Below are 26,416 nucleotides of genomic sequence, written 5' to 3'. Positions count from 1 at the left end.
TTTATTTTTTGTTCAAGCGCATTATGCGTCACTATGTGAGGATCTACAAGCTCAAAACACGTTGCAGTCATTTTTGCTACTTTTGTGCGACACCAGCATGATTAATTTACAAAAAAACATAAAAAGTTAAAATATGGAGATAAGCGGTTTCTTCCCGACAGCAACTATACTATAAATGTATTTACTTCCTTGGCCTAGTGGCAATGTTCACAATGAATCTGGCACTGCTCGGAATCGAACCTGGGGCAACAGGGGCTCCCCAGGCCGGCTCTCTAACCATTCAGCTATGCCGCCCTCAATTACAATGGTTCTGCCGTGTGCGATATTAGCTGCATACAGATAGACACACAGGCCGTCTTCTTGAGTTAGGCTCCTAGGAGCCGTCATAGAGTTATTATAATACCTAGAGTGGGCACCGGAAATCCCCCGGTCAATAATGTTAAAGGGCTGTGCTTGAAAGTGGAATGTTAGAAATAGGAACCACCATGTGCTCATGTACAGTAGACATCAATGCATTGAATGGGACATTATCACGTTGAATCAGACCATTGAATGGGTGAAGTAGGCAACATACTGACCTACCTGCGATTTATCAGACCATTCATTGGGTGTTATCAGGACATACTGACCTACCGACGGAGATGACTTATATAAAGTTAGTTTTCGGTTTAGAGGCGCGCAGTCTCAAGCGAACTAGAGCCACGAGAGGGACCACCAAGCGAGCTAAAGCGAGCGAGTTGCCGTCCCGAACGTTGCAAACCGAGCTATATACCGATATGCACAGAATCGTAAATCATGTTGTGGGACTGCTCTGCCTCTGGGTAGGTCAGTATCTCCTCATTACGGCCAATGAATGGTTTGATAAATCACGGGTAGGTCAGTATGTCGCCTACTTTGCCCATTCAATGGTCTGATAAAACGTGATAATGTCCCATTCAGTACCTTGATAGCGTTCGAAGCCGGTCAGACATCTTTAATCATAAAGCACATTTTAAAACAACAGCAAGTTGTGACCCTAAGTGCATTTCAATCAAAGATGACCAACAGCGTGATAGCCATAATACCGTACATCCATAATCCAAAAAGTTTAATCAAGGAAAATATAAAGTTTAGAGAAACAAATTAACGTGTAGAGTATGGGTATTTAAAAAAACATGCAATTATGAATAATTTAATTGTATTCACATACTGTAGTGGACTTGACAGAAAAGCATAAACCATAGGGCATCCTCAAAACGAGTTAAAAGCAAGAGAAAAAAGTCAGGTCTTTAGATTTATAATTGTCTATGGTGGCAGGACGTAGTGTGGGATAAGTTTAGTGTCAGTTAGGCAGTGTCAGTTACTCAAATAAGTGTACATGAAAATGTTTCATCAAGTTAATTTGAACCAAAAATGTATCAGTAACAATGCAATGTATAATGACCTTTAAATATACTTATACAACCCTGAAGACGTTGGTTCAATAAGTACCATTTTGCGAGTACAAATTCAGTGTGTGACTCTTCCTCTTTATTTCCCCCTAGATGTTTAGTTGGGACAGTGACATCTGTCTGTCTGTGGCCCAGGAGATCTGTCTGTTAGAAGTAAACAGAAGGTTCTTGCTTCCCATTCCCATACCCACTAAATCGTCCTTTCAAAATACTAAATCCTATGAGCTTACAGTACCAAACACACACCTATGACACGCATTCATGTGTGCACGACAGACGGATGCAGTTTGACATTATAACAGTAGACATTTTTGTCACTTATTTGACTATGTATGTTTGTTAGTATGCATTTTTTCAGTGTAGTCATAGTCTGATGTTCATTTCATTTACGTATATTTGACTGTTCTTGCCTGGCATAGTAATTATCACAAAACTTTAAAATCATTAAAATGTTTATTTTTTGATATATCAGAGAAGTCCAATACAGAAGTTTGTCGCTCTCAAATAAAACAAATGCGGTCGATCAACAAATGTATGCTTTCAATTAAATTACTGTAATGATTGAGCGATAAGTCTGTTATAATATAAAATTATAGAAATATGATTAAGCAATTCATCAGTAATATGAAATCATACAAATACTGATTTCTCAAATCATCCATTGTAAATTATTCTTGTGATCCAGTATTTATAAATACTAATGCAGAATGTCATCACTCAGCATAGAAGCATGATGACTTTTATTTCCTTCAAGTAAGAAAAAAAAACTGAAATTAAAAAAAGAAATGAAAACAAATATAAAAAACATTTCAGCAAATAGGTAGGACACCTACCAATTGACAAGAGGTATTTCCTGTAACTCAAAGTGACATATCATCCTCTGCCCAAACTAACCGCTCTGTCTTAGCTAAAGCACAGTACAAAATGGCAGACCTTGCGCGGGAACACCGGGTTCGAATCGCAGGTAGGACACACAATATATCGTATGAATTGTAGCATTAAGAAGTGAAGAACAGTTCAATGATTTGAACTAGATAGTACCATTCAATAGGCTCCATGCACAGCAGCCACATTGGAAAGAAATTGTCTGCTTCCTTAACTTCTTTCACAGGTGTTACCAATGATACTAATGAAGGCTCTGTTCAATTTAGTGCAGCATAGAGGTTGTCACACTTCTTAATTTCAAAGGACCCCCATAACTCTGGGAGTGTACAAATGGAACCAAATGGACCCGCGTTTGTACATGAGGGTCCCTAGACCACACTTTGAGACCCACTGGTGTAGCAGAGTAATTCCAGTGAGCCAACATGCACAATAATCAGCCCCCTGACTCTGTTTGACCAGAATGGAACAGAGCCTTCATTAGTATCATTGGCAACACCAAGTAAGGAAGAGGCCCAATTTCTTTCCAATATGGCTGCTGTGCATAGAGCACATGTGAAAATGAACACTTCTGACAAGTCCCAATGGAGCTTGCTCTTCAAACTACAAGAAAAAAGAAAACAGAAAGCACTAGAAACGCCACAATGAATTCAAAATGGCTGACTTCCTGTCGGGTTTAGGTCATGGCTCCAAGAGGCGTTTCTGTCCGGACGCGATACATGTGCGTACCGAACTTGGCGCCGTTGAGCCATTTTGGGTTAGGGTAATTTTTCACCACTTTTGATGAGTGTGCAAAGTTTTAAGGCCTTCAAAAATGCCTAAACTCTTTACGGAAGGAATAATAATGAACTAGAAAAAGTGCTCCTCGGAGCACAGGTCTCCGCCAGGTCAGGTAGGTTATTGTGGGCCAACAATGTTCGGAATTTGCCAATCAGGATGGAATATGAAAAATCGGACAGAACCATCTTGATCACTTGACTATAGAGATAATGGGTACCGATTTGCATGATGATTGGACAACATTTGTAGGAGTAATACAACAAAGAAAAGCTTTGAAAAAATCGGCCTCCTGGTGGCGCTATAATAGGGCAATGTTAAAAGGGTGGCATTTGTTCTTCAATGTAGTACGAATGTGCGTGCAAACTTTGCAAAGTGTCACCACAATCGGACGCTGCATTCATGATTTGTGGCATTTTGTTCAAAACGGGCCACTCCTGCAAACTTTAGATGTCAATGTTAGCCAATCAGGATGGAATATGAAAATTTTAAAAGATCCATCGTGATCACATGACTATAGAGATCAAGTGTACCGATGTGCATGAAATTTGGATAAATTCTGAAGGCTTAATATCAAAAAATGTGTTTTACATAAGTCAGCCTCCTGGTGGCGCTATGAAAGGCAAATGTGAAAAATGCAGGTCAGTTGTTTTTCCTTGGCCTCTAGGGAGTGTGCGTGCAAAGTTTCATGCAGATCGGTGCAGTTATAGTTAAAAACACAAATCGTCCATTTATAGCGCCACCATGAGGCTGATTTGAACATTTTCAAGTGGCATTTCTTCCTCGGCCTAGTGGGAATGTGCATGTGAAATCTCACGGAAATCGCAAGCTGCGTTCATGATTTCAGGCATTTTGTTGAAAACGGAGCAATCCTGCAAACTTTGGAAGCCAACCTTAGCCAATCAGGATGAAATATGGAAAATTGGACAGATCCGTGTTGATCACATGACTATAGAGATACTGTGTACTGATTTGCGTGATGTTTGGATAAAATCTGTAGGAGTACTGTCAAGAAATGTGTTTTACAAAAAGCGGCCTCCTGGTGGCGCTATAAAAGGCTAATTTGAAAAATTTGGGTCAGAGGTTCTGCTCTGGCATCCAGGGAGTGTGTGTGCACAGTTTCGCTGCGATCAAGCCAACGGTGCCGGAGATTAGCTGTACACAAAATGACAGAATGACGGACACACGGACGGACGGACACACGGACGGACACACGGACGGACGGACAGGGGGCAAAACATACTCTCTCGCCATGCCTTTCGGCCTGGCGGAGACAATAATTCCTTGCATTTCAATAGGGATTCGCACTGGTGCAGTGCGCAGGCCCTAATACACCATCTGATATGAATTGATATGAATCAGATAAAAAAATCTGCGAAGTGACCCTTTTAACCGCATGAACCCTAGCGTCCCTATTCTGGGGGGGGGGGGCGATTGTGCAAAAAATGGCCGGTCTACAAGCTCACAAGCTTGTAGCTCACGAGATCGGGCTGTTTTCTTCGTAAAGATTTGGTGCAGAGCAGTGGTTCTCAACCTGTGGGCCGGGGCCGTCACCCAAATAATTGGCAAAAACACTTAAGATTTTAACGATAATATAACATGAATATAAATAAAATTAAAAAATATATATATAATGTAAAAAAAAATGTCACAGTATATTTTCTTTTGAACTTTTTAAAAATGGGTTTTCATGGTGATACCGATAAATAGGATCCATTGATCCAAGCCAAAACACAAATTTAAAAATGCACGTGGCCCACGTGCATTTCTCTCTTTTGAGATTTTCAAGTGGGCCCGGATGCAGAAAAGGTCGAGAACCACTGGTGTAGATGGAAATAGCAGCGGACCTAGTACAGAGCCCTGGGAGACCCCCCCGGTCAACTAAGTACACAGGGTTTTTAAGGAGATCTCTCAACTTTATAGCAGAAAACTACTACAATCTTTTCCACTAAAGTTACCATTTGGTACAGAAATGTACATAATTTACAACACAAAAGTTACTCCAGTTCTGTTTTTGTACGTAAAAAAACAGTTTTAAAACAGTATAATCTAATCAGAAGTGCAGAACACAAGATTCAAACATGTTTTATATCCCACAGGATTGGTTGAGCTCAGGATCACTGATCCTGTCAAATAAAAAGATAAAACATTCAAAAAAAATCAAAATCAAAATACACCAATGATATAAAAGTCTGGAAACAACGTCTTTCTATTGGCAGCTCACCACTGGCTGACAAGTACACTGCCACCTCATTGGCTGAGGCGTAGTAGGAGTAGGCGGGACGGACACTGATGTGTCCTCAGTTGATTGGCTGGTACGCCGGTGGAAGGGGTTTCCTCCTGAGGCAGACGTAGACTCCGCCCAGCAGGAGGATCAACATGGGCGTGCCCAGTCCGACCGCCATGATGGCGAGGACGAGAGGAGAGAAAGAGTCTACCGGAGGGTCACCGACACCCATTAGCAAAGTCCTGGAGAGAGAGAGCGAGAGAGAGAGAGAGAGAGAGAGAGATTAAGTCAGGAACAGTACTGTAAAACCTTTTCACGTCGTGACCCCCCGAAATAATCATATTTGAACTGGGGACCCCCCACCCTGACAAGCACTTGGAATTGTAGGAGTTGAGGCATTCCATTTAGTTTGACTCGGTTCCACAGATAAATATTGTGAAAATAGCAGATCTACAAGCACACAACGCCTCTTGCGAGGCACTGAGAGCTTGTGGATCGGCTATTTTCAAAATACTTAACCAGTTTGTTGATTACTTTTGATGCAGTAATGGTCTCTTTTCTTTTCATTTTTTCTTCTTTTTTTTCCTTATTTAAAAGGTCTTAAAAGTCCTTAAATTGTCACTTAACTGTCATCACGGGACCCCTGGGAACACCCCTGGGGGTTCACAGGCTGAGAACCACTGCTGTGAAACACATGAATAAATACCTTTCCGGGTATTGAAAGCATTATCATTCCGGTTTAATACACTTCTAGACATAATACTATAAACCAGCTCAGGTAGTTGGTGGCAGTGTACACTATAATACGTTTGTATAAGCTAGTTAGTTTTAATGTATGTTAGTTAGTGCAGGGGTCTTCAACGTTTTTCAAGCCAAGGACCCCTTTAGCTGAGAGGGAAATGAAGCAGGGACCCCCACTAAACCATTTTAATAGATTTCATAGATAGCTTCATGTTTCTATTAATATGCTGGATAATGCGTATTTTCAGTAATTTTACCTTTTTTTATCCCCCAATATTTAGTAAACTTGACCTTTGGCTCTGTACTTTCTCTTTTTTCACTCTTCTTTCACCTCTTCACAGAAAATGATCTACAAGCTCACAGCGCGCCGCAGCGTGACGCTTTGTGAGCTTGTAGATCTACTATTTTCGTTGAATGTTCCCTCCCGAAGATGTTATAATCTAATAAAATGTTATAATATAACAAATAAATAGGTAGGCTAGGGTTCAAGTGGTAAAAAATAAAAAAGACAAAAAAGGTCTTATCACACAAAGATTTGGCGGCCCCCCTGTAGAAACTCAGAGGACCCCCTAAGGGTCCCGGACCCCCTGTTGAAGACCAATGAGTTAGTGGGTTAGGGTTAATAGTGGTGTTCACCAGCTCAGGTAGTTGGTTAGTGTTCATGTTAGTTAGTTAGTGGGATAGTGGTCAATGGTGTTTACCAGCTCAAGTAGTTGGTTAGTGTTAATTAAGCAAGATTACACCAGAGGGTGTGTGTTTATTGGCACGACAGTGATGCGGTCAGGAACGAGGCAGAGCCGAGTTCCACAAGCATCACTGAAGTGCCAATAATCAAGGTAAAGCACACCCTCTGGTGTAATATTACGATTATTCAACAGTTACAAAATAAAACATATAAAAATGTATTCATATTGCAGGACATTTCTCTCAAAATCTGAGAGAAATGTTATCCTGGAAATACATGGGGTCTGTCTGACAGAGACAGACAGAGTCCCTGTTTACTCAGCCACGCTAAACAACTTTTGTCAGAATGGACACATAGAGAAACAAAACTTAACTGTTAGCTCAATTTCATTGTATTTAAGATATTCGATATTCGAAAAATATATATGCCAAATTTAGCTAATAAGGCTGCAAACTTCCCATTCAAACAGCTAGCCTAGCCACCGAGAACTCCGTCTGATCAGCACAGCTGATTTTTATATTTTGATTAGGTGTGCTCGTTTGAGCATGGGTAGCCTATTTCAACCAATCAGATTGCTTCGTCGGAACTACCTGTTGTATAATGTTAGTTAGTTAGTTAGTAGGTTAGTGGTCAGTGGTGTTTACCAGCTCAGGTAGTTGGTGGCAGCGTAAAACGGATCTCCTGCGATGCTGAAACTGATGTTGAGTGCCGTGGTTGTGGGTTTGGGTCCGTAGAAGGCCAGCACCAGGCCTGAGGGCGACGCTGCCTGGCTCACAGGCACGGGCTGGCTGTGGTTGCAGGGCGTGGCGTCCTCGAACACAGGAAGTGACTTGCGATACGCCACCGGCTTCCATTGGACGAAACCCTCTGGAGAGGACGAGTTAGACTCCACCTTCCATTGAGACACCTGAGGAGGGGACCAGGAGTTAGCAATCAAGTTATGGCTTAACCCATTTATAATTTGTAGCAGATGTACAAGCTCATAGCGCAGCACAGAGTGCCGCTCTATAAACTTGAAGATCTGCTATTTTTGAAAAATCATGAAAATGTGTGCAAATCTTTGCATAATTTTTTAAAGCGAACATTTGTAACTCAAATCTTTGCTTCTGGGGATTCTACAATTGTCTTCTAAATCCTAACAGTTTTTTGAAAAAACTTATGTTGCTATAATCAGTGGTTCTCAAACTTTTTTCATGTCAAGGACCACCAGAAATTATATGTATTTGGCCGCGGACCCCCATCTCAAAATATGTTGCTCCAGGGACAGCAAACATTTTTAACTAAAAATATTGCTTCTGGGGGAGAAGCAATATTTTTAGTTAAAAATGTTTGCTTAAATATCATTAAAAAAAATAGCAGATCTACAAGCTAATAGCGTGGGTACCGAGTGCCGTGCTATGAGCTTGTAGATTTTGAAAAGTCTTGAAAATTTGTGCAAATCTTTGAATATATATTTTTTTAAAGGCTAACATTTTCAACACAAATCTTTGCTTCTGGGGGTCTCTGGCACAACAGATTTTCAGGTGGGGGTCCACGGCTACATACATATAAATTTGGGGGTCCTAAAGTAGCGGCTCTCAACCTTTTCAGGCCGCAACCCCCCAAAATAATCCGATTTGAATTGGAGACACCCACCCTGACAAGCACATGGAGTTGAGGCATTTAATTTTGCTGTCTCGCGTTTCACAGATAAATATTGTGAAAATAGCCGGTTATTTTCAAATGTTTTGCCTCTTTCTCAGGTAATATTTCACAATTTGGCCAATGTTTGACCATTTTTTGTAGTATAGTTTGTTGGTTACTTAATGGTCTTAATTGTGATTTTAGGGGTATTAAAAAGATATTAAAAAGTCCTTAAATTGCCACTTTATAAATGTGCAGATACCATGGCCTACATACACTTATACTGTATGTTGGTTTGTTTACTGTTGAGTGAGAAAACAATGTTGCACATTAAGCAAATCATCCAGGGAGTCCGGAGACACACGTGTGAAGGTGTCACATTTGTTTGCGGCTCAAATCTGCTGCCGAGCCAATCAAACAAACGTATGTACAAGCTCGCAGCGCGGCACGAAGTGACTTTTTATACCGTAAATCCTCTAATAGTGACCCGGGCTTTTATTTGTTTCAACTGTAGCGTGTACCAGGTTTTTATTGAAAGGAGGCATATATAAGTGAGAGGCCTATATTTCTATTTTTCAAAAAAAGGCTTGTATTATATCATTATTGTATTGTATTGTACAAGAAGAGGCTCGTATTAGAAGAGAGGCTTTTAATCGCTTGTTTCAACAATGCCCCCGGTCATTAATAGAGACCCGTTTTTAATTGAATAGAGGTCACTATTAGAGGATTTACGGTATCTGCTATTTTTCAATAGCCAACAAAAAATCTTAAATGACACAGATGCTTTCCCCGTTTTTACGGGTTAAGGTGTGACAATACAACATATTGAATCGTATAGCGTCTTGCTCAAGGACACTTCCAACACAAGTTCAGGACGAGCTGGGGTTCAAACCGGGAACCCCCTGCCTCCAGGGCACACTAATGCCTGATTTGTACTTTGTGTCGTGCGGTGAAAATAGCAGACCTACAAGCTCACAACACATTGCAGAGGCGACACGTTGTGAGCTTGTACATCGGGTCAACAAAGTATGAATGGCCACTTAAACCCCAGCATCCGTATTCTGGGGAAAACCTTCGCAGAAAATAACAGATCTACAAGCATACAGGTTATTTTCAGTTAAGATATTTAATATAGAGCGAGAAAAGAAACTAGCAATGGTTGAAAAAGTACTCAAATGTGTTACTTAAGGTTGACCGCCAAAGGGGAGAATTCTCCCCTTTTCAGTCAATGGTGTTTACCGCCAAAGGGGAGAATTCTCCCCTTTTAATTATTATTTTTATTTTGTTTTTGAATTCCTAAAATGTTTATCTCATTTTTGAGTATACATTTATAACCCTAACGAATTAAGAGATATAAAAAAATGTAAAAAAATTAAAATCCATTCACCTCAATGTTAAAAAAGAAACGGACAAATAATTCACATTTTTTCTATAAAAAAAAATATAAAAAACCCTGGCAATAAAGCAATAAATTATGAATAAACTCCGGCAGTCAATGTGTTAAAGGAGAATTTTGGACTAAGGTTTTCTTACCTTTTCTATGACGTTATGATATCTTAGGATGAATGGTACAGTAGGAAAATGTCATAACTCCATCCCGGGTCCGCCTAGGCTTAAAACGTACGCGGATAGGCCTTGCGTTAGATCGCATATTTTAATATTTTTTTTTGTTGTTTTTTTTGTGAGATCTGACGTTCATAGTGACAGAACACTGTCCCCCACCCCCAAAAAAAAAAAAAAAACTGAAGTCTCGCTAGACGAGATTGAAATCTTGAGATTTCAATCTCGTCTAGCGAGACTTGCAGATTTTTTTTTTAGTGTTCTGTCACTATGAACGTCAGATCTAAAAAAAAAAAATTAAAAAAAAGCTATTAAAATATGTGATCTACTGTAACGCAAGGCCTATCCGCGCATGTATTAAGCTGTGGCGGACCCAGGATGGAGTTATGACATTTTTCTACTGTACCATTCATCCTAAAATATCATAACATCATAGAAAAGGTAAGAAAACCTTAGTCCAAAATTCTCCTTTAAGTAAAAGTATCAATACTGCAATGTAGAAGTTTTTTACTTTTACTTTTACAAGTAAAAGTACGGAATTCTAAATTTACTTGAGTAAAAGTATTGGTATCAAAATGTACTTAAAGTACCAAAAGTTAAAGTACGAAAATGTTTGAAAATAGCCGATCTACAAGCGACGCGTGCATAGAGCCCTGAAGCACTCCTCCACTCAACAATGTTTTTAAGAGGCAGTCAATATAGAGAAGACACGCCCACCTTGAAGACAGAGGGCGTGTACTCGTCATCGATGGACCGTCCAATCACCACCGTGTCCAGAGGATGGGCCCCGCCCACCGCCTGCAGCTCCAGGGAGAACCTGCTGTGATTGGCCCTGGCCGGCACGCCGTCTAGCCACACCTTCACCTGGGAGGAGTTAGCATTGTGGAGGAGGCGGGGCCAGGTCTCGTCCCGCCCACCCGAGCCAAACGCAGAAAACTGAGGAGAGCACAGAGATGATTGGTGAATTAAACATAACTGTGTTAAAGTAGTAGATAGTTCATTAAGTTCAAACTATTAATTATGTTATTTATATTATACTAGCCCAGTGGTTCTCAAACTTTTTCATGTCAAGGTCCCCCAAAATGATATGTATTTGGCCGCGGACCCTCATCTCAAAATATTTTGTACCAGGGGCCCCTAGAAGTTACAAATGTTTGCTTTAAAAAATATAAATATATTCAAAGATTTGCACAACTTTTCAAGATTTTTCAAAAATAGCAGATCTACAAGCTCATAGCATGGCACTCTGAGCTACAAGCTTGTATATCTGCTATTTTTGAATAGCCAAACTATAAAATATGGTTAAAGTGGTTAAAATGATGTGTGACACTATATTAACTAATTTCGCTGGGGAGGGTCAGCTAATGTTACTTTGAATCCAATGGAGTTTCATGCAAATTTGAATTAATAAAATAGTCTGCTTTTTATATACCTTTTTAGTACAGCAGAACAGCGGTCTGTTTTTCAATTTGAAAGGATACAAACGATTCAAATCAATTAACACCTTGGTCTATTTAGAATCAGTGACTGTCATTAACGAGCCATCAATGCACAGTGTGAACGACCCAGTCAAATCTCTCTCAGAGAGAGAGTCTATTCAGCGTCTTAACAATGGTGGTTGAACAATTACGCAAAACTAGAAAATGTCCCACAATTTTGTAACCCTTTTTCACCCAGTGCCAATTAGTGATCCTGGGCGCTACACTCCCCCCGCCAGCATAGGGAGCCCAGAGCCGAGCTCATGCCTCCTTTAATGCATGAGGGCCAACTGACCTTCTTATCACCTGACAGGGGGGAGTTTCCCCGGTAAGACGTAGCGCGTGGAAGGAACACGTTATTCCAACCAGTTCCTTTCCCCTCGATCAGGCGCCCCGGCTGTCATGGGGGAGGCGGTATAGCGACCAGGATTACTACATGTTTTTGTGAGGGTATTAACTACCCTAGGAGACACGGGGAGAACATGCAAACTCCACCCCAGGGTATGGGCGCTGATGGGCGCGGAGGAGTCAATTACAAAGTGCCTTGTTTCAGAGGACGGATAGACACTAATAACAAATATAATATAATACTGCATAAATATAAATTCCACAGACCTCATATTTTTGTCATCTGGACTTTACTAACGAAGTGCAGCCTAGTTATATCCAACAGCTCAAAACAAATATCTATGATACCTGCTGTAGGCAAGGTTCGGCGGCCACATGGGGCCCCACACAGTTAGGGGGCCTCATGAGATCTCCTCAAATTATTATTTAAAAAATAATGTAAATAAACAGGCAGCTTTTCCAAATCCATTAAAGATAGAACATCTCTGTGAGTCCCTGACAGTCTATCGACAGACGGCGTTCACAGCGCCCACGCTGAAATACCTCTCACCAAAAGGTAATAGAAATCCAGGGAACTTTTAAACTTTTTGAGAAAGAGTCTCCCGAAGGTGAAGTTAGAAGTGACAAGTGTGGAAGGAGCATAAACAACATAGGGACTGTATCTGTGACATAATGTAATAAACATGGATTCAATATTAAACTAGAAAAATGTGCTCCTCGGTGCACAGGTCTATGCCAGGGCAGGTAGCTTATTGTGGGCCCAGCAATGTTTCACGGCAATCGGATGCTGCGTTCATGATTTGAGGCATTTTTTTCAAAACGGGCCACTCCTGCAAACTTTGACGCCAATCTTAGCCAATCAGCGTGGAATATGAAAAATCTGACAGATCCGTCTTGATCACATGACTATAGACATAATGTGTACCGAATGGTGTGACAAAATCTGTAGGAGTAATATAAAAAAGTTGCAAAAATCAACCTCCTGGTGGTGCTATAATAGGCTGTGTGGGGTCCAACGGTGCTGGAGATTAGCTGCTCACAGAAATCTCCCCGTTATAGTGCCAATTTGAGGCCAATTTGAAAATGGCATTTCTTCTTTGGCCTAGTGGGAATGTGCGTGCATAGTTCCACGGCAATCGGACATGCATGATTTGAGGCATTTTGTTCAAAGCGGGCCACTCCCGCAAACTTTGGAAGCCAATCTTGGCCAATCAGGATGGAATACGAAATATCTGACAGATCCCATGCGTAGTAGTGTCTACCTCTGTGCGCAAGCCTGTGCACAAACCCATGCGCAGGCTTGTGTGAGTCAAACTCATTGGTCTAAACCGTGTTCACTCGTTCATGTAATGGGCCCCAGCTTGGTCAAGCTGCACTACCAGAGTCGGACACCAGGAGGGAAGCACTCCAATTTTGTCAGTACAAAATTACAGTACTGACAGATTAGCCTGGTAAAGCTCCTCCTCTGGAAAATCTCATTTCCATTTGATTTCAGGAAGGAGTCTGGCATGAGAACCTGTGTGTGTTTTTGACTGTGGGCTGGAGTTGGGCGGGAGTAATACCGTTGACTGACAACCCCTTCAGCCAATCAGCAGTTGTTCCCCTTCAGCCAATCAGCAGTTCATTTTTACCACCTCTAGACCAATGTGACGCAACAGGACTTTTGAAAGGGCCATGCCCAAAATAGGTTGCCTTATTCTGATACATGCGTGTCACTGCCCGCCCCTGCCGGTTCTCTGAATTTATATTTTTAAATAGGCTCTGTCATGATTAATTGACCACATATATTAAGTTAAATAACTAAATTCTATCCGGACGATATCTTAAAAGTAAATTCCGTGCATCAAAAAAGAAGTTTGAGAGCGTTTTCAAGTTTTAAAACCGAAACCAAAATGGCGGCCCGTTCCATTTTTGTCGGCTGCACTCGGATCCATTCGGGTTCCCTCGAACTCGCCAGCTGATTTCGTCGTCAATCACAAAACAATGGGCTTTACCAGGCTAAGGACGCTGATAGGCTTGTCCACTTGGTGGACGGCGAAAAAAAGCCAAACAAGCTCTCATGCCAGACTCCTTCCTGAAATCAAATGGAAATGAGATTTTCCAGAGGGAGGGGCTTTACCAGGCTACTGACAGATTGCATCACAATATAATATACACAGGTCGCGCTGAAAGCAGAAATAAAGCTGTTCTTTGTAAACTGGATTAAAACCGCAGTAGCTCCATATATGGGGCAGGCTGAATAGGCTGACGCTGCTGTCACAGACAGACTCATTCGGGTCGGACGGCCCGATCTGACAGTTAGATCGGACGCCATATACACCATGTATGGGCGTAGGTACTGTGGAAGCTCCGTAAAAGGACAAATGTGGACATAGTGACACAGTGATCAGATGTAGACATCTCGCAGCAAGTTGATATAAGGCGACGCTTGGCCTGGTGTCTGTCAATCAAGTATATCTGGAACCGGATAGTTGTCCTATTAAAGGAGAGTTCCGGTCATTTTAGGTTGTATGTTTGATGTGTCGCTAATCACTCACCAACATACAAAGGAACGTTGAATATTTCCAGATCTGCCCCTGTTGTCCATTCTGCAGACCCCTTGCAGCGGCATAATGGGAGAGTGTGTAAGAGTGAAAATCGCCTATTTTAACAGATGCAAAATCTGGCACACGCCAGGTTCTGTGAGAGAAACAAGCAACCAGCGTCATGTCTTTCTGCATGAGCGGTAGCTCATGTGGGACATTCAGCGCATGTTTGAGTATCATGAGACTCCACGATGAGTAGTAGGATAAAAAAAAACACAGACTTTGCATCTGTTAAAATAGACAATTTTCACTCTTACACACTCTCCCATTATGCCGCTGCAAGGGGTCTGCAGAATGGAAATATTCAACGTTCCTTTGTATGTTGGTGAGTGATTAGCGACACATCAAACATACAACCTAAAATGACCGGAACTCTCCTTTAACTTCCAGCCTATTAGCAGGCAAACATCTTTTCGGCTATTTTCAGAGCACAGCTCCAGCCTGGACTGATCATACAGTAGCTGTAGACCGAAACCAAACCAGGAGACCAGAGAAAGATGTACCCAAAAGCCTTCTTTCCAGGGCGGTTGTTTAGTAGAAGTACTTTACTGGGACTGGGCTTGTTTGTTTACTACATGCATGTAGATGCTACATGTAGAGTACACTACTCTTTCACCTTCTGCAAGACCAACCATTCTGCCTCTGAGTGGCCCTCAATGACTGGCCACAGAGTACCAAAAGAATACTTTGATGACCTGCCGGTCTGCTCTGCCATCATCCACGGAGACATGGTGGGCAAAAAAGATGAGATTTCTCAGCTCCTGGATCCTAAGAAGAGACCCTCAGAGGAGTCCTACCTTAGCATGACAAAGGACTGTAAAGCTTACATAGGAAACAGAGGCTTCATCACAGTTCCGCTCAGCGTGGAGGAGAGTGACTTTCCCATTGCCTACTCCCATGGTGATTCACGCAGATGTCGAGATGTTTGAGAGACTCCTGCGAGCCGTTTACGACCCTCAGAACGTCTACTGTGTGCACGTGGACGCAAGGTCCCCAGAGGGATTCCATAACGCTGTGAGGGCAATCGTTTCCCGTTTCCCTAACGTCTTCATAGCCAGTAAACTAGAAAGGGTGGTTTACGCATTCCTGGTCAAGAGTGCAAGCGGATTTAACCCAGTAAGACCTGAGGCCGATTCTACAAAATGTCTTCTAAATCCTAACTGTTTTTTGAAAAAACTTATATTACTATATCAGTGGTTCTCAAACTTTTTCATGTCAAGGACCCCAAAATGTACATGTATTTGGCCGCGGACCCCCATCTAAAAATATGTTGCTCCAGGGACCCCCCAGAAGCAAAGATTTGAGTTACAAATGTTCGCTTTAAAAATTATATATTCAAAGATTTGCACAAATTTTCACGATTTTTCAAAAATAGCAGATCTACAAGCTCATAGCGCGGCACTCGGTGCCGCACTATGAGCTGATTTTTTTCCACATGCGGCGTCCTAACGCAACTTTGGAATGATCCACGGACCCGTTAAAATGGAAAAAAAACATTAACGAGGAGTAATGAAAAAATAGTTAAAGAGTAGTGTAAGTGATATTATTTGGTTAAAACAAAACATATTTTGTTAAAAGGTTAAAGCTCTATATTGTGATAGTAATCATTGCTATAGAATCTTTGTTCAGTAACAGGAGTCTCCCCGTCTCTCCAGCTCTTTAAAAAAACAGAAAATACATTTTCAGGTGGGTTGCCAGTTTCAGCCGATCAGGACCGGGAACGCATCTGTGTGTCATTTTAAGATTTATTTGGCTATTTTTGAAAAATCATGAACATTTGTGCAAATCTTTGAATATACATTCTACAAAAAGTTTTTTGAAAAATGTTTATGTCGCTATATCAGTGGTGCCCCAACTTTTCCATGTCAACGACCCCCAAAATGATATGTATTTGGCCGCGGACCCCCATCTCAAAATATGTTGTTCCAGGGACCCCAAGAAGCAAAGATCGGAGTTAAAAATGTTTGCTTTAAAACATATATTCAAAGCTTTACACACATTTTCCATGATAAAAAAAATGCAGATCTACTAGTGCTGCGCTATGACCTTGTAGATCTGCTATTTTTGAATAGCCCAAAGAAATCAAAAAATCACACCCAGTGTGAAGTGAGCGGTGTTATTTAGCAACAACAGTGGTCATCACAGTGATGGAAGCTCACTTAATTATTATTATTATTTTTTTTTTAGTGCGTGGTGCTATTTATAGGTTATTAATTGCATCATGTGTCTCGCTAGCCAATCACAGTACTGAGCAAAGGGTGTGAATAGAGTCAGCCAATCACAGTACAGCGAAAGACACATTTTCACGACGGTCTTTTCACGACGGTCTTTTCACGACGGTCCCAAACCCACTTATAGGAGCGGCTACACTGCTCAAAAATGACACACAGATGCGTTCCCGGTCTTAAAGGGTTAAGAGGAGACTCCCATTTCTAGCAATACTAATCCTAACCACTTGAACCCTTAGCAGCCATATTCTGGGGGAACATTAGCCAAAACAAATGTATACAAGCTCACAACGCATTGCGACACTTGTGAGCTTGTAGATCGGCTATTTTCGGCAAAGAGATTTGGTGCAGACGGGGAACCCCCTCCAAGGACCCCTGGGGGTTCCCGGACCCCCAGGGGTCCTTGGAGGGGGTTCCAGGGGTTCCCCAGCAAAATGTGTTATCGTGGCCATTTGAAAACAGCAGATATACAATCTCACAGCACGGCACGAACTGCTATTCTTGAACATCTTATGAAATCTTCTCCTCTGGGGGGTCCCCGGCTCAAAACATTTTCAGATGGGGGTCCGCGGCCAAATATCAAAATATCAATTAGGGCAGTGGTTCTCAACCAGCGGTCCGGGGACCACCAATGGTCCTTGAGGGGGTTTCAGGTGGTCCCCAGCTAAATGATGGAAGAGTTGGTAACCAAATGGACCCTTATAGATCTTTAACGCTTGAGAGCGTAAAATGAAACCAAATGGACCCTTATAGATCTTTAACTCTTGAGAGCGTAAAATGAAACCAAATGGACCCGTTACGGGTCCATTTGGGTTCATTTTACGCTCTCAAGAGTTAAATTATTGTACTTAATTAAATAATTATCATTTTGATCGACGTTTGTCTGTTATCTCTCCTATGGTTCCAGCATGGAATTGAGGACAAAGTCGTATCCAACGATAACAAAATATTCTACGTCTTGGGTCTGAGAGGCTAAAATCTTATACAAACGGTGGTTCCGTGGCTCAAATGCCGAATAAATAACGGTCCTTGATATGAAAAGTGTTGAAAACCACTGAATTAGGGGGTCCTTGGCACAAATAAGTTTGATAACTACTGGTTTAATATCATGCTAAATTGGGCGTGGCTAGATTCACCTGCAAACAGAGGGATCCGTTGGCAAAGCTGGGGCTGGCGGGCTCTCCACAGAGACGCACGGTGGGGGCGGCCGGGTCGATGGCGCTGGTGTTCCCCTGAAGGGTCCAGTTGAAGGTCTGGAGGCGGTACGGGTCCAAGAAGCTGGAGGGAGCGACCTGGTCTGGGTGCGCTGTGTCATTGACGTCGTCGTACTCCCAAAGCTGGAGAGGAGAGGAGAGGAGAGGAGAGGAGAGGAGAGGAGAGGAGAGGAGAGGAGAGGAGAGGAGAGGAGAGGGATGGGAGGAGAGGAGAGGGATGGAGAAAACGATAGAGGAGATGAGAGGAGAAAAGGGAGAGGGGAGGAGAGGAGGTGTTGGCACAAGTGAGGAGAGGAGATAATGACACGAGAGGAAGGGGTTAATTAACACACACACAATGAACTTCATTCTTACTGTGGTGAAAACTAAAGCGGCGCTGTAGAGAATGCTGCTCTTTGGCTCCACCCGCAGGCTGCCACTGGTATTTTGTGCCAGGAAAAGTACCCAATCCACCTACAACACACAGAACAACACATACAGGGGAAGAAGTCATTAAATAAGCATGTTAAAGAGAACAAAAAAATACCAAGATATATATATATATATTATATATATATATATATATATATATATATACATACACATGGCATAACAGCAGCAGATAATATGTAGCTCATGTACATGAGGTTAACACATTGCCTGCTAAGTATGCTTACGTCCTTTTTAAATAAAACACTTATACGCTTTTTAAAAACAAATACTCCACAAGAGGGCGCTCTAACACAACTTAGGAATGATCCCTTGACGCTGAGAGAAGGAATGGACGGATGTGACGTCATCCCAAAAAAACGTCCCCTCCGTCCACTCAGTAGGATTTGTAGAAAAACACATATAGCTCGGATTTATCTTTTTTTTGTGTGAAAAAGAGCCTTATTCAACGGGCGATAGCAACAAAATGGCCGATCGCTGTAAAATGTTTTTCCTCCGTTGGATAGAGGAGACCCTTCCCCCACACCCCACACACTTTTTGTTTACTTCCGTGTACACAACGTGGCTTCTCCGGCTCTCCAACAATTTAAGATAAAAAAAACACTGGTTTAGGGATGAAAAACTATGTTTTAATCTCAGGCAGTCAATGTGTTAAGCATAAGATGTGAAAGTGGCAACACATTGGTAGGTCCACATAGCGGCAGGTGTGTGCATGATTAGACATATTAACTATCTCAGTGCCAATGAAATAAAAAAATATGTTGCTACTGTGCCAGCAATTTTTTTAAAGTAAAAAAAAAGTGCTCAGGAGATACAGCCTTTTTCAGTAATACGTTAAACAAGAAGTGAAAGGAGCAGCAAATCTTCTGATCACTATATCTTGGGTTCTGAACATTCTTCCCCCCCCCCCCAAAAAGAATATCGGGATAACTCGTTCTTGGCACTGAGGGCATTCAGAAAAAACTTGGGATAACTCGTTTTTGGCACTCAGAGAGTTAACACATTGACTGCCATAGGGTTTTCTAGAAAAGGCTTCCCCACTGCCAGACATTTTGACCATTCTGACTCATCTTTGAGGACTCACAGAATATTTTGTGCTATGACTATGAACACATGGAATATCTCAAAACAAAGCTTAGAATCTCTTCTTTCATCTGAAAAACAAAGTGAGTTGATAGCATGTTTTTTAGCTAGAGGTAGTTGAATACAGCTTGGTTTTCACCAAAAACAGACCTTTTTGTTTAGAATCAGAGCTATGAGCGTTTTAGTAAGACACACACTTTAGAGGCATAAAAATGATTTCAAAAGTGTTTGACATTTATTTTGCGCCTTCATTGACATCAGTCATGTAAACAATACTTGTTTATGAAAATAAATAAATAAATTTGCCTTTGATTGTACATTTATCACTGTTTCCAAAGTGCAAGCTTATTTCAGCTCATTTCAAACAACATTTTTCACTGTATTTATTTTTTTCCAAATAATAATAAATAATAATTCAAAGTTCAAAGTGCAACATCAATACATTTATCGAGAGCTTCCTTTTCCAAACTTTTTGCCCACACAAGTCAAAATCTCAAGCCACACCTGTATTCATAGCAACAAATAGCAGATCTACAAGCTTTTACTGAGCTTGTAGATCAGCTTTTTTTTAATGCCATTTATGACAATTTGTGAAAATAAATAAATAAAAATAAGGGATGCCAGGGCGTGACCCCCCAAAATAATCATATTTGAACTGGGGACCACCATTTTGTTTGACTGGTTCCACAGATAAATATTGTGAAAATAGCAGATCTACAAGCTAGCCCTCTCTTCTTCTTCCTCTCCTCTGTCTGTCTGTCTGTCTGTCTGTCTGTCTGTCTGTCTGACTCTCTCTCAAACTTTTCAGGCTGTGACCCCCCAAAATAATCATATTTGAACTGAGGACCTCATTTTGTTTGACTGGTTCCACAGATACATATTGTGAAAATAGCAGATCTACAAGCTAGCCCTCTTTTCTTCTTCCTCTCTTCCTCTGTCTGTCTGTCTGTCTGTCTGTCTGTCTCTCAACCTTTTCAGGCTGTGACCCCCCAAAATAAGCATATTTGGACTGGAGACCTCATTTTCTTTGACTCGGTTCCACAGATAAATATTGTGAAAATAGCAGATCTACAAGCTAGCCCTCTCTTCTTCTTCCTCTCCTCTGTCTGTCTCTCTCTCAACCTTTTCAGACTGTGACCCCCCAAAATAAGCATATTTGGACTGGGGACCTCATTTTGTTTGATTCGGTTCCACAGATTCATTCTCTCTCTCTCTCTCTCTCTCTCTCTCTCTAAACAATGATAGCGAGGCGACCACATCATTCGGCTGATGTGCATACGAGCACGATGTCTTGCCTCAGATCTCACCGCAGATCTGTGTAAACTTCTGTGTAAAGGCGACCTCGGGTCGGGGCGACCTCGGATCGCTTGGCTGATGTGTTTGGGGTCAGGAATAGTGCATCCCCGCGCGTGTATGAGCATGCTCGTGCACATTACGAGCGCAAGCATGTGACGTGCACATGGATGCTTCCCCCGGGTGCTGCATGCATGCTTCGCCGGGTGCTCCCCTAGCACTGATCACAGGCAGCCGCGCGTGCACATTACGAGCGCAAGCGTGTGACGTGCACGTTTTCCCCGGCTGCTGCATGTTTTCCCCGGGTGCTTCCCTCTCACTGATCACATGCAGCCGCTTGCTGCTCGGATTAAACTTACGGTTTGATGGCGGACCCCCTGATTGACGTTATATCTTGGCTTTAGTGTTTTGTAATAATAATTAATAATAACAATAATAAAAAAAATTCACACTTTTTTTTCAACTTCTATGTAATTTTCATGGATGAGATTAACTGACAATGTGCCTGAGGGGGTAATCCAACCTGGACCATTAAAAAGACCATAGCCCGTAGTACTACGGGATCGGCGCTTTACGGTTGGATTTATCGGCCCGTAGAACTACGGGCCTGGCGGTCAATGTGTTAAGACTCGCATTTTCAGGGCCCTGAAAAGGGGTCCACTGCGGACCCCCAACATGATTTTCATACTACCTCTTATGCCGCCGTCACCATCAAATCTATGAAAATAGTTGAATCTGCAACATAATTTTAATGTAGTGGGGGTCCCTGCTTCATCTGTCTCTCAGCTAAGGGGTCCTTGGCACTGAAGACCCACCTTTTTCAATTGTTTGTCTTTTTTGTACGATGTTTTTATTTGATATGGATCTTGAGTGTGAAATAAAGTTTGAATTGAATTGAAATTCATTATTACTGCAGCATGAGACAGTCATCCAAATGAGACTGAATGGGGTGTAGTTCCTGACCTGGACACTGGAGGCAGTAGTGTTGGTGTGAACCAGTAGGAGCGTTGGCGCTGCCAGGCTACACAACAGGAAGTGCAGTGTGTCGTTGTTGCCTTGTGCGCGCACATGCAGCAGACTGACACCCACGGGCGCTGGGGAGACTGGAGCGCCTGGGTTCAACTCTACCGAGAGCTGCAGGGAAAAAGTCACGTGTTAATGATATGTTATGACATGTTAATATGTTATATGAATATGTTAATGGCATGTTAAAGGGATATTTCACTTTCAAACTTGTTTGGGGTCATTTTAATGTCTACTCTGGCTTTTGTGAGCACCCCACACAGTTTTTAAGTTGCTTGGTTCAGTATTTAGATATTTGATATTAATTTTATCAGACACCCCCCCCCCCCCTTCCTATAGAAACCCATTGTAACTTCAAACTCCATTTTAACCATGTTAGATTCATTGAAAACACCTGTCCTTGGTTCTGGTGACTGATATTGTCCTTCTAATACGTGGGGAGACCGTGTATTTTTCAATTACTTTTTTCGTTTATTTTATTTTTTCATTTATTTTATTTTCAATGAATCTAACATGGTTAAAATGGAGTTACAATCGGTTCGTATAGGGAGGGGGCGTGTTAGATAAAATTGATATCACATATCTAAATACTGCATCAAGCAACATTAATGCCATGTTAAAGGAATAGTTCACCCAAACAAATACGTATTTTCTATCAATTACATACCCCATGAAGCCTTCAATTCATGGTGATTTTTTTGTTTTTGTCGCATTCCTAAGTCAATCATTTGATGACCGTCAGAGTCACCGGTAGGAAACTCAATTGGGTCTCCTACTGACCGATGACCCGGTATTCACACAGACAGATCTGTATTGGTCTGTCTGTGTCTCTTTTATGCCCATATATGGAGATACCTGATGTCATCAGGGTGTTGTCATAGTACTACTGACATCATAGACTGGCTTTCAAGTACTATGATAATGGGTACAGTACTACCAACTGAGCTACATCCATTTTATTAATAGGCATCAAGTCATTTGCAGGCTATACAAACCGCAAGGACTTTTTTGGTCGGACCTTTTAGACAAAAGTATTATAAATGTAACTGTGTTGTTTTACATTCTTTTGCCTAATAAAAATGTCAATCAATCAATACTAATCATAGCAAGTATTAATAATAATAAGTAATACGTATTAATCACCAGCAGAGTTGGTTTTAAGAATAAACTGAGAAGAGAATGCGGAAAGAGATTGTTTTAGATGATGTGTAGTTTGTCAGTTTTCTACATTCGGCATGAGTTATGCCTGGTTCATTTATTTTCTTTTGACATATTTTTGTTTAAATTCGTTTTAGAGTGTTGTTTCTGGTTATTGTTGTTATATTGATACATCTTAATTTTGTATGTACTTCCGGTTCTTTAATTGTTTTATTTTTACTTAAAACATATTATATTGTATTTGTATTATAATTATAATAATTATTATTATTATTACCATTACCATTATTATTATTATTATTATTATTATTGTCTACGCCGGAGGCGAAGAGTATGTTTTCGCTTCGTCCCGCCGTGTGTTCACCTCCCTCCTAGCCAAGCTAACATTGGTCAAGCTCCACGTGACACGTGTCAATATGTTGACACCAATGCCTTTGATTGGCTAGAGGGACGCATGACGAAATAAAATCCTATAAATAGGTGTGTCACTTCAAAAAGCCATTTATGTTTTTTAAGTGAGGTAAGACAGGATCAATCAGTCTTGATTGGAACAGTACCTTCCAGTACTGTACAAATCACCCGTCCGTGCGTGTGTGTGTCCCTCTGAGAACACCTAACATTGGTCAAGAAAAGGCGCAGAAGGCCAAAGCTAAGAAAGCATACTCATCTACAACAGTAACACAGAAGAGCACTATAGAGTTGAATTGATCCCACAACAAGGCCGAAGTCTTAATACTGTAACAATTGGCCACCTTGATCAAATACATTATGTAGCACTAGAGAAAACTGACATAGATCAAACACACCAATCAACTGCTGAAACTGTTCAAGACAATGAAGATGAAGAAGACGGACAAGCATTTGAACAAACCAGTCAATTACGACGACTCCCATATGACACATTGCTTCAAGAAGAACTTTTTTTAGATGCAGACACTACATATTCAGTCGCCCCTGCAGAACACCAAAAACCACGCGCATTCTACCAAGACGACCCGTTCTACCAAGACGACCCGTGCTATTAAAATAGCACGGGTCTGCTGGCGGAGACTTGTGCTCCGAGGAGCACATTTTCTAGTTATTATTATTATTATTATTATTATTATTATTATATTTGTTTTAATTGTACTGTTTGACCCCGGGAAGAATAGTCACTGCTGAGGCAATGACTAATGGGGATCTAAAATAAACAATAAGCAACAACAACAATAATACTATACTATTAAGTATGTGTTACTGTTCCCTCTCACAGTAAACTTCTCTTGATTGCATTTTACATTTTGATTCAGGCTCATGGAGCCCATATTAAGATTTGATACAGTTGTATTATTGTTATTATAATTACAATTATTTGAAATAATATGGATGAATTCAAGATACGATAACATTGGGATGTTAACATGAGAACACGGCCACCAACGCCTGTTAAAATGATTTAAAAAGTCTGTCTGTCTGTCTCTTAGGCCTGTCACAATTACATAATCGCCTAATCGCAATTATTTGAGATCATCGCAATTATTTTGCATAATCGTCATAATCGTTTCCATGTTCAAAAATGTTCATACATTTTCCAAAAATAGCTGAAATAGCTGATCTACAAGCTTACAATGCATGTAAGCATGTAGATCAGCTATTTCTGCAATTTTTTAAAAGTATGAAATTATTCAATGTGGCAGTAATTTCTTTGTATATCTGTCATATCTGCCCGTGCATTTTTTGATTATGAAGCCTAAAAGGCAAACACAAATTATGTTTTTGTTCATATGTTCCAATGTTCAATGACCAAAAAGAAAACACAATTTAATCGTTAATAGCAATTATTTGTGTAACAATTATTAATCGTCAACTTAAAATGTAATCGTGACAGCCCTACTGTCTGTCTGTGTGTCTGTCTGTCAGTCTGTCTGTCTGTCCTACAGAGACAAACAACTGTCTGATGACTGATGACGTCACCAGGAACTAGGAAGTGAAACCTGCTTCAACATCAATGGTTAAATATTATAAAAATACAATTTTACGATTTTCATAATTCAACACAAACGCATCAAAATAAATGAAACCATGAACAATGTCTTTGTTACAATATAATACATGTTACTAGTCTGAATAGTAGTATCACATTAGGCCTGAAACATGACTGTCATATCATTTTTTTTTTCTCCATTTACAACCCGTACAGCTACATAAACGTTCAGATTTCAAATATAAAGTGCTTGCCTCATGGCCACGGATGTTACAAGTTAAAATGCGTGGGTATAAGTACCCGTATCTTCCGTATTGTTCAATAAAAAGCATTTTAAATTTAATCCAATCGGCGGCAATTTTTTCATGGAGTTATAACGTATCAGAAAGCAGTACACCTCCCAACCGATAGGGTCGCGTAGTTGATAGCTCCATAAAGAACCTCTCACTCCGCTATACAGCTCCGAGATGAGGTTCTATGTCGTTACCTTCCAGAATCGGGTGCACGTCCGCCAAGGCTCCGCTGTTTACCCTTTTGTATACGTCGTATCCCAAAACTAATGGTAGATTCCAAGCCGCACGGATGTTTAAAGTTTGGTTCGGCGCATAAAATTTTAGGAACGGAGCGAAACTACCCGTTTAAATCGCTTATTTAGTCAGCCTGTGGCCATGTTTCCCATTGTAGCCAAACCGGGAGCAGTACTGGCAGCGGACGTAGGGGGGTTTTCCGGTTTGAATGGGAAACATGGCCACAGGCTGACTAAATAAGCGATTTAAACGGGTAGTTTCGCTCCGTTCCTAAAATTTTATGCGCCGAACCAAACTTTAAACATCCGTGCGGCTTGGAATCTACCATTAGTTTTGGGATACGACGTATACAAAAGGGTAAACAACGGAGCCTTGGCGGACGTGCACCCGATTCTGGAAGGTAACGACATAGAACCTCATCTCGGAGCTGTATAGCGGAGTGAGAGGTTCTTTATGGAGCTACGTAGTTGAAAGCGTATGGAGAACAGGCTGAGAAAATGGCCGTCGATCGGATTAAAATGATTTCTATTGAACAATACGGAAGATACGGGTACTTAGAGTGAGGCGTTTTAACTTGATACATCCGTGGCCGTAAGTTAAACACTTTATATTTGAAATCTGAACGTTTATGTAGATGTACAGGCTGTAAATGTAGACATTTCAAAAACCAGGAAGAAGTAGCGATATGACGCTTGTGACAGACAAGAGTCATGTGAACCATGTATCACATTTAATCATCCTTAAAAACAAACAAAAACATTTTTATATTTTTGAATAGCTTATTATTCATATTATTTATAATTTACTCACAGTTCTTTTAAAAGCATCGCCACCGATAAAAGCAGAATAAACGTTAAAAATGGAGAGTAAAATCAGGAGGTGTTTTGTGCTGGCGGCCATCTTTCTTTGTTGTGACCCGGTCACGTGACTCTTCAGTCAGCTGACTGTAACGTGCGCCGAAAAAAAGAACAGATCTAGCAAGCTCACAACCTCTATTCTCACCAGTGGTGGAAAAAGTACTCAAATGTTTTACTTATTAAAGTAGAAGTATCAATACTGTTACAATTAAAAGTTCGGAATTAAAAATGTACTAGAGTAATTGTACAAAAGTATTGGTATCAAAATGTACTTAAAGTACCAAAAGTAGAGTACTCATTATGCA

The 26,416-nt window shown here is 41.0% G+C and overlaps 1 protein-coding gene across 1 annotated transcript; it reads right to left on the bottom strand.

Moving 5' to 3' along the window:
* Positions 1-1,870: 1,870 nt before the first annotated feature.
* glmp (glycosylated lysosomal membrane protein) lies at positions 1,871-26,160 on the bottom strand. The gene is made up of 7 exons (XM_080443166.1): positions 26,065-26,160; positions 21,547-21,717; positions 18,133-18,231; positions 17,701-17,901; positions 10,643-10,861; positions 7,387-7,649; positions 1,871-5,558 (listed from the first exon to the last, which is right to left on the bottom strand). Exons 1-7 carry the CDS (start codon positions 26,152-26,154, stop codon positions 5,390-5,392), a joined length of 1,212 nt encoding a protein of 403 aa, XP_080299292.1. The 5' UTR covers positions 26,155-26,160; the 3' UTR covers positions 1,871-5,389.
* Between the last annotated feature and the right edge of the window lie 256 nt (positions 26,161-26,416).

This window comes from Gymnoscopelus braueri (assembly GCF_963280865.1).
Source record: "Gymnoscopelus braueri genome assembly, chromosome: 11".
NCBI classification, from domain to species: domain Eukaryota; kingdom Metazoa; phylum Chordata; class Actinopteri; order Myctophiformes; family Myctophidae; genus Gymnoscopelus; species Gymnoscopelus braueri.
This window is presented reverse-complemented; position numbering and strand designations above follow the sequence as displayed.

What these genes read in the sequence shown, in the direction of transcription:
- glmp (XM_080443166.1), bottom strand. Translation starts at nt 26,154, where the DNA reads ATGGCCGCCAGCACAAAACACCTCCTGATTTTACTCTCCATTTTTAAC. An exon ending in ACACGCCCTCTGTCTTCAAG is followed by an intron (nt 7,650 to 10,642) that starts GTGGGCGTGTCT and finishes TCCCCTCCTCAG; the next exon opens with GTGTCTCAATGGAAGGTGGA. An exon ending in GCCACCAACTACCTGAGCTG is followed by an intron (nt 5,559 to 7,386) that starts GTAAACACCACT and finishes CTCTCTCTCCAG; the next exon opens with GACTTTGCTAATGGGTGTCG.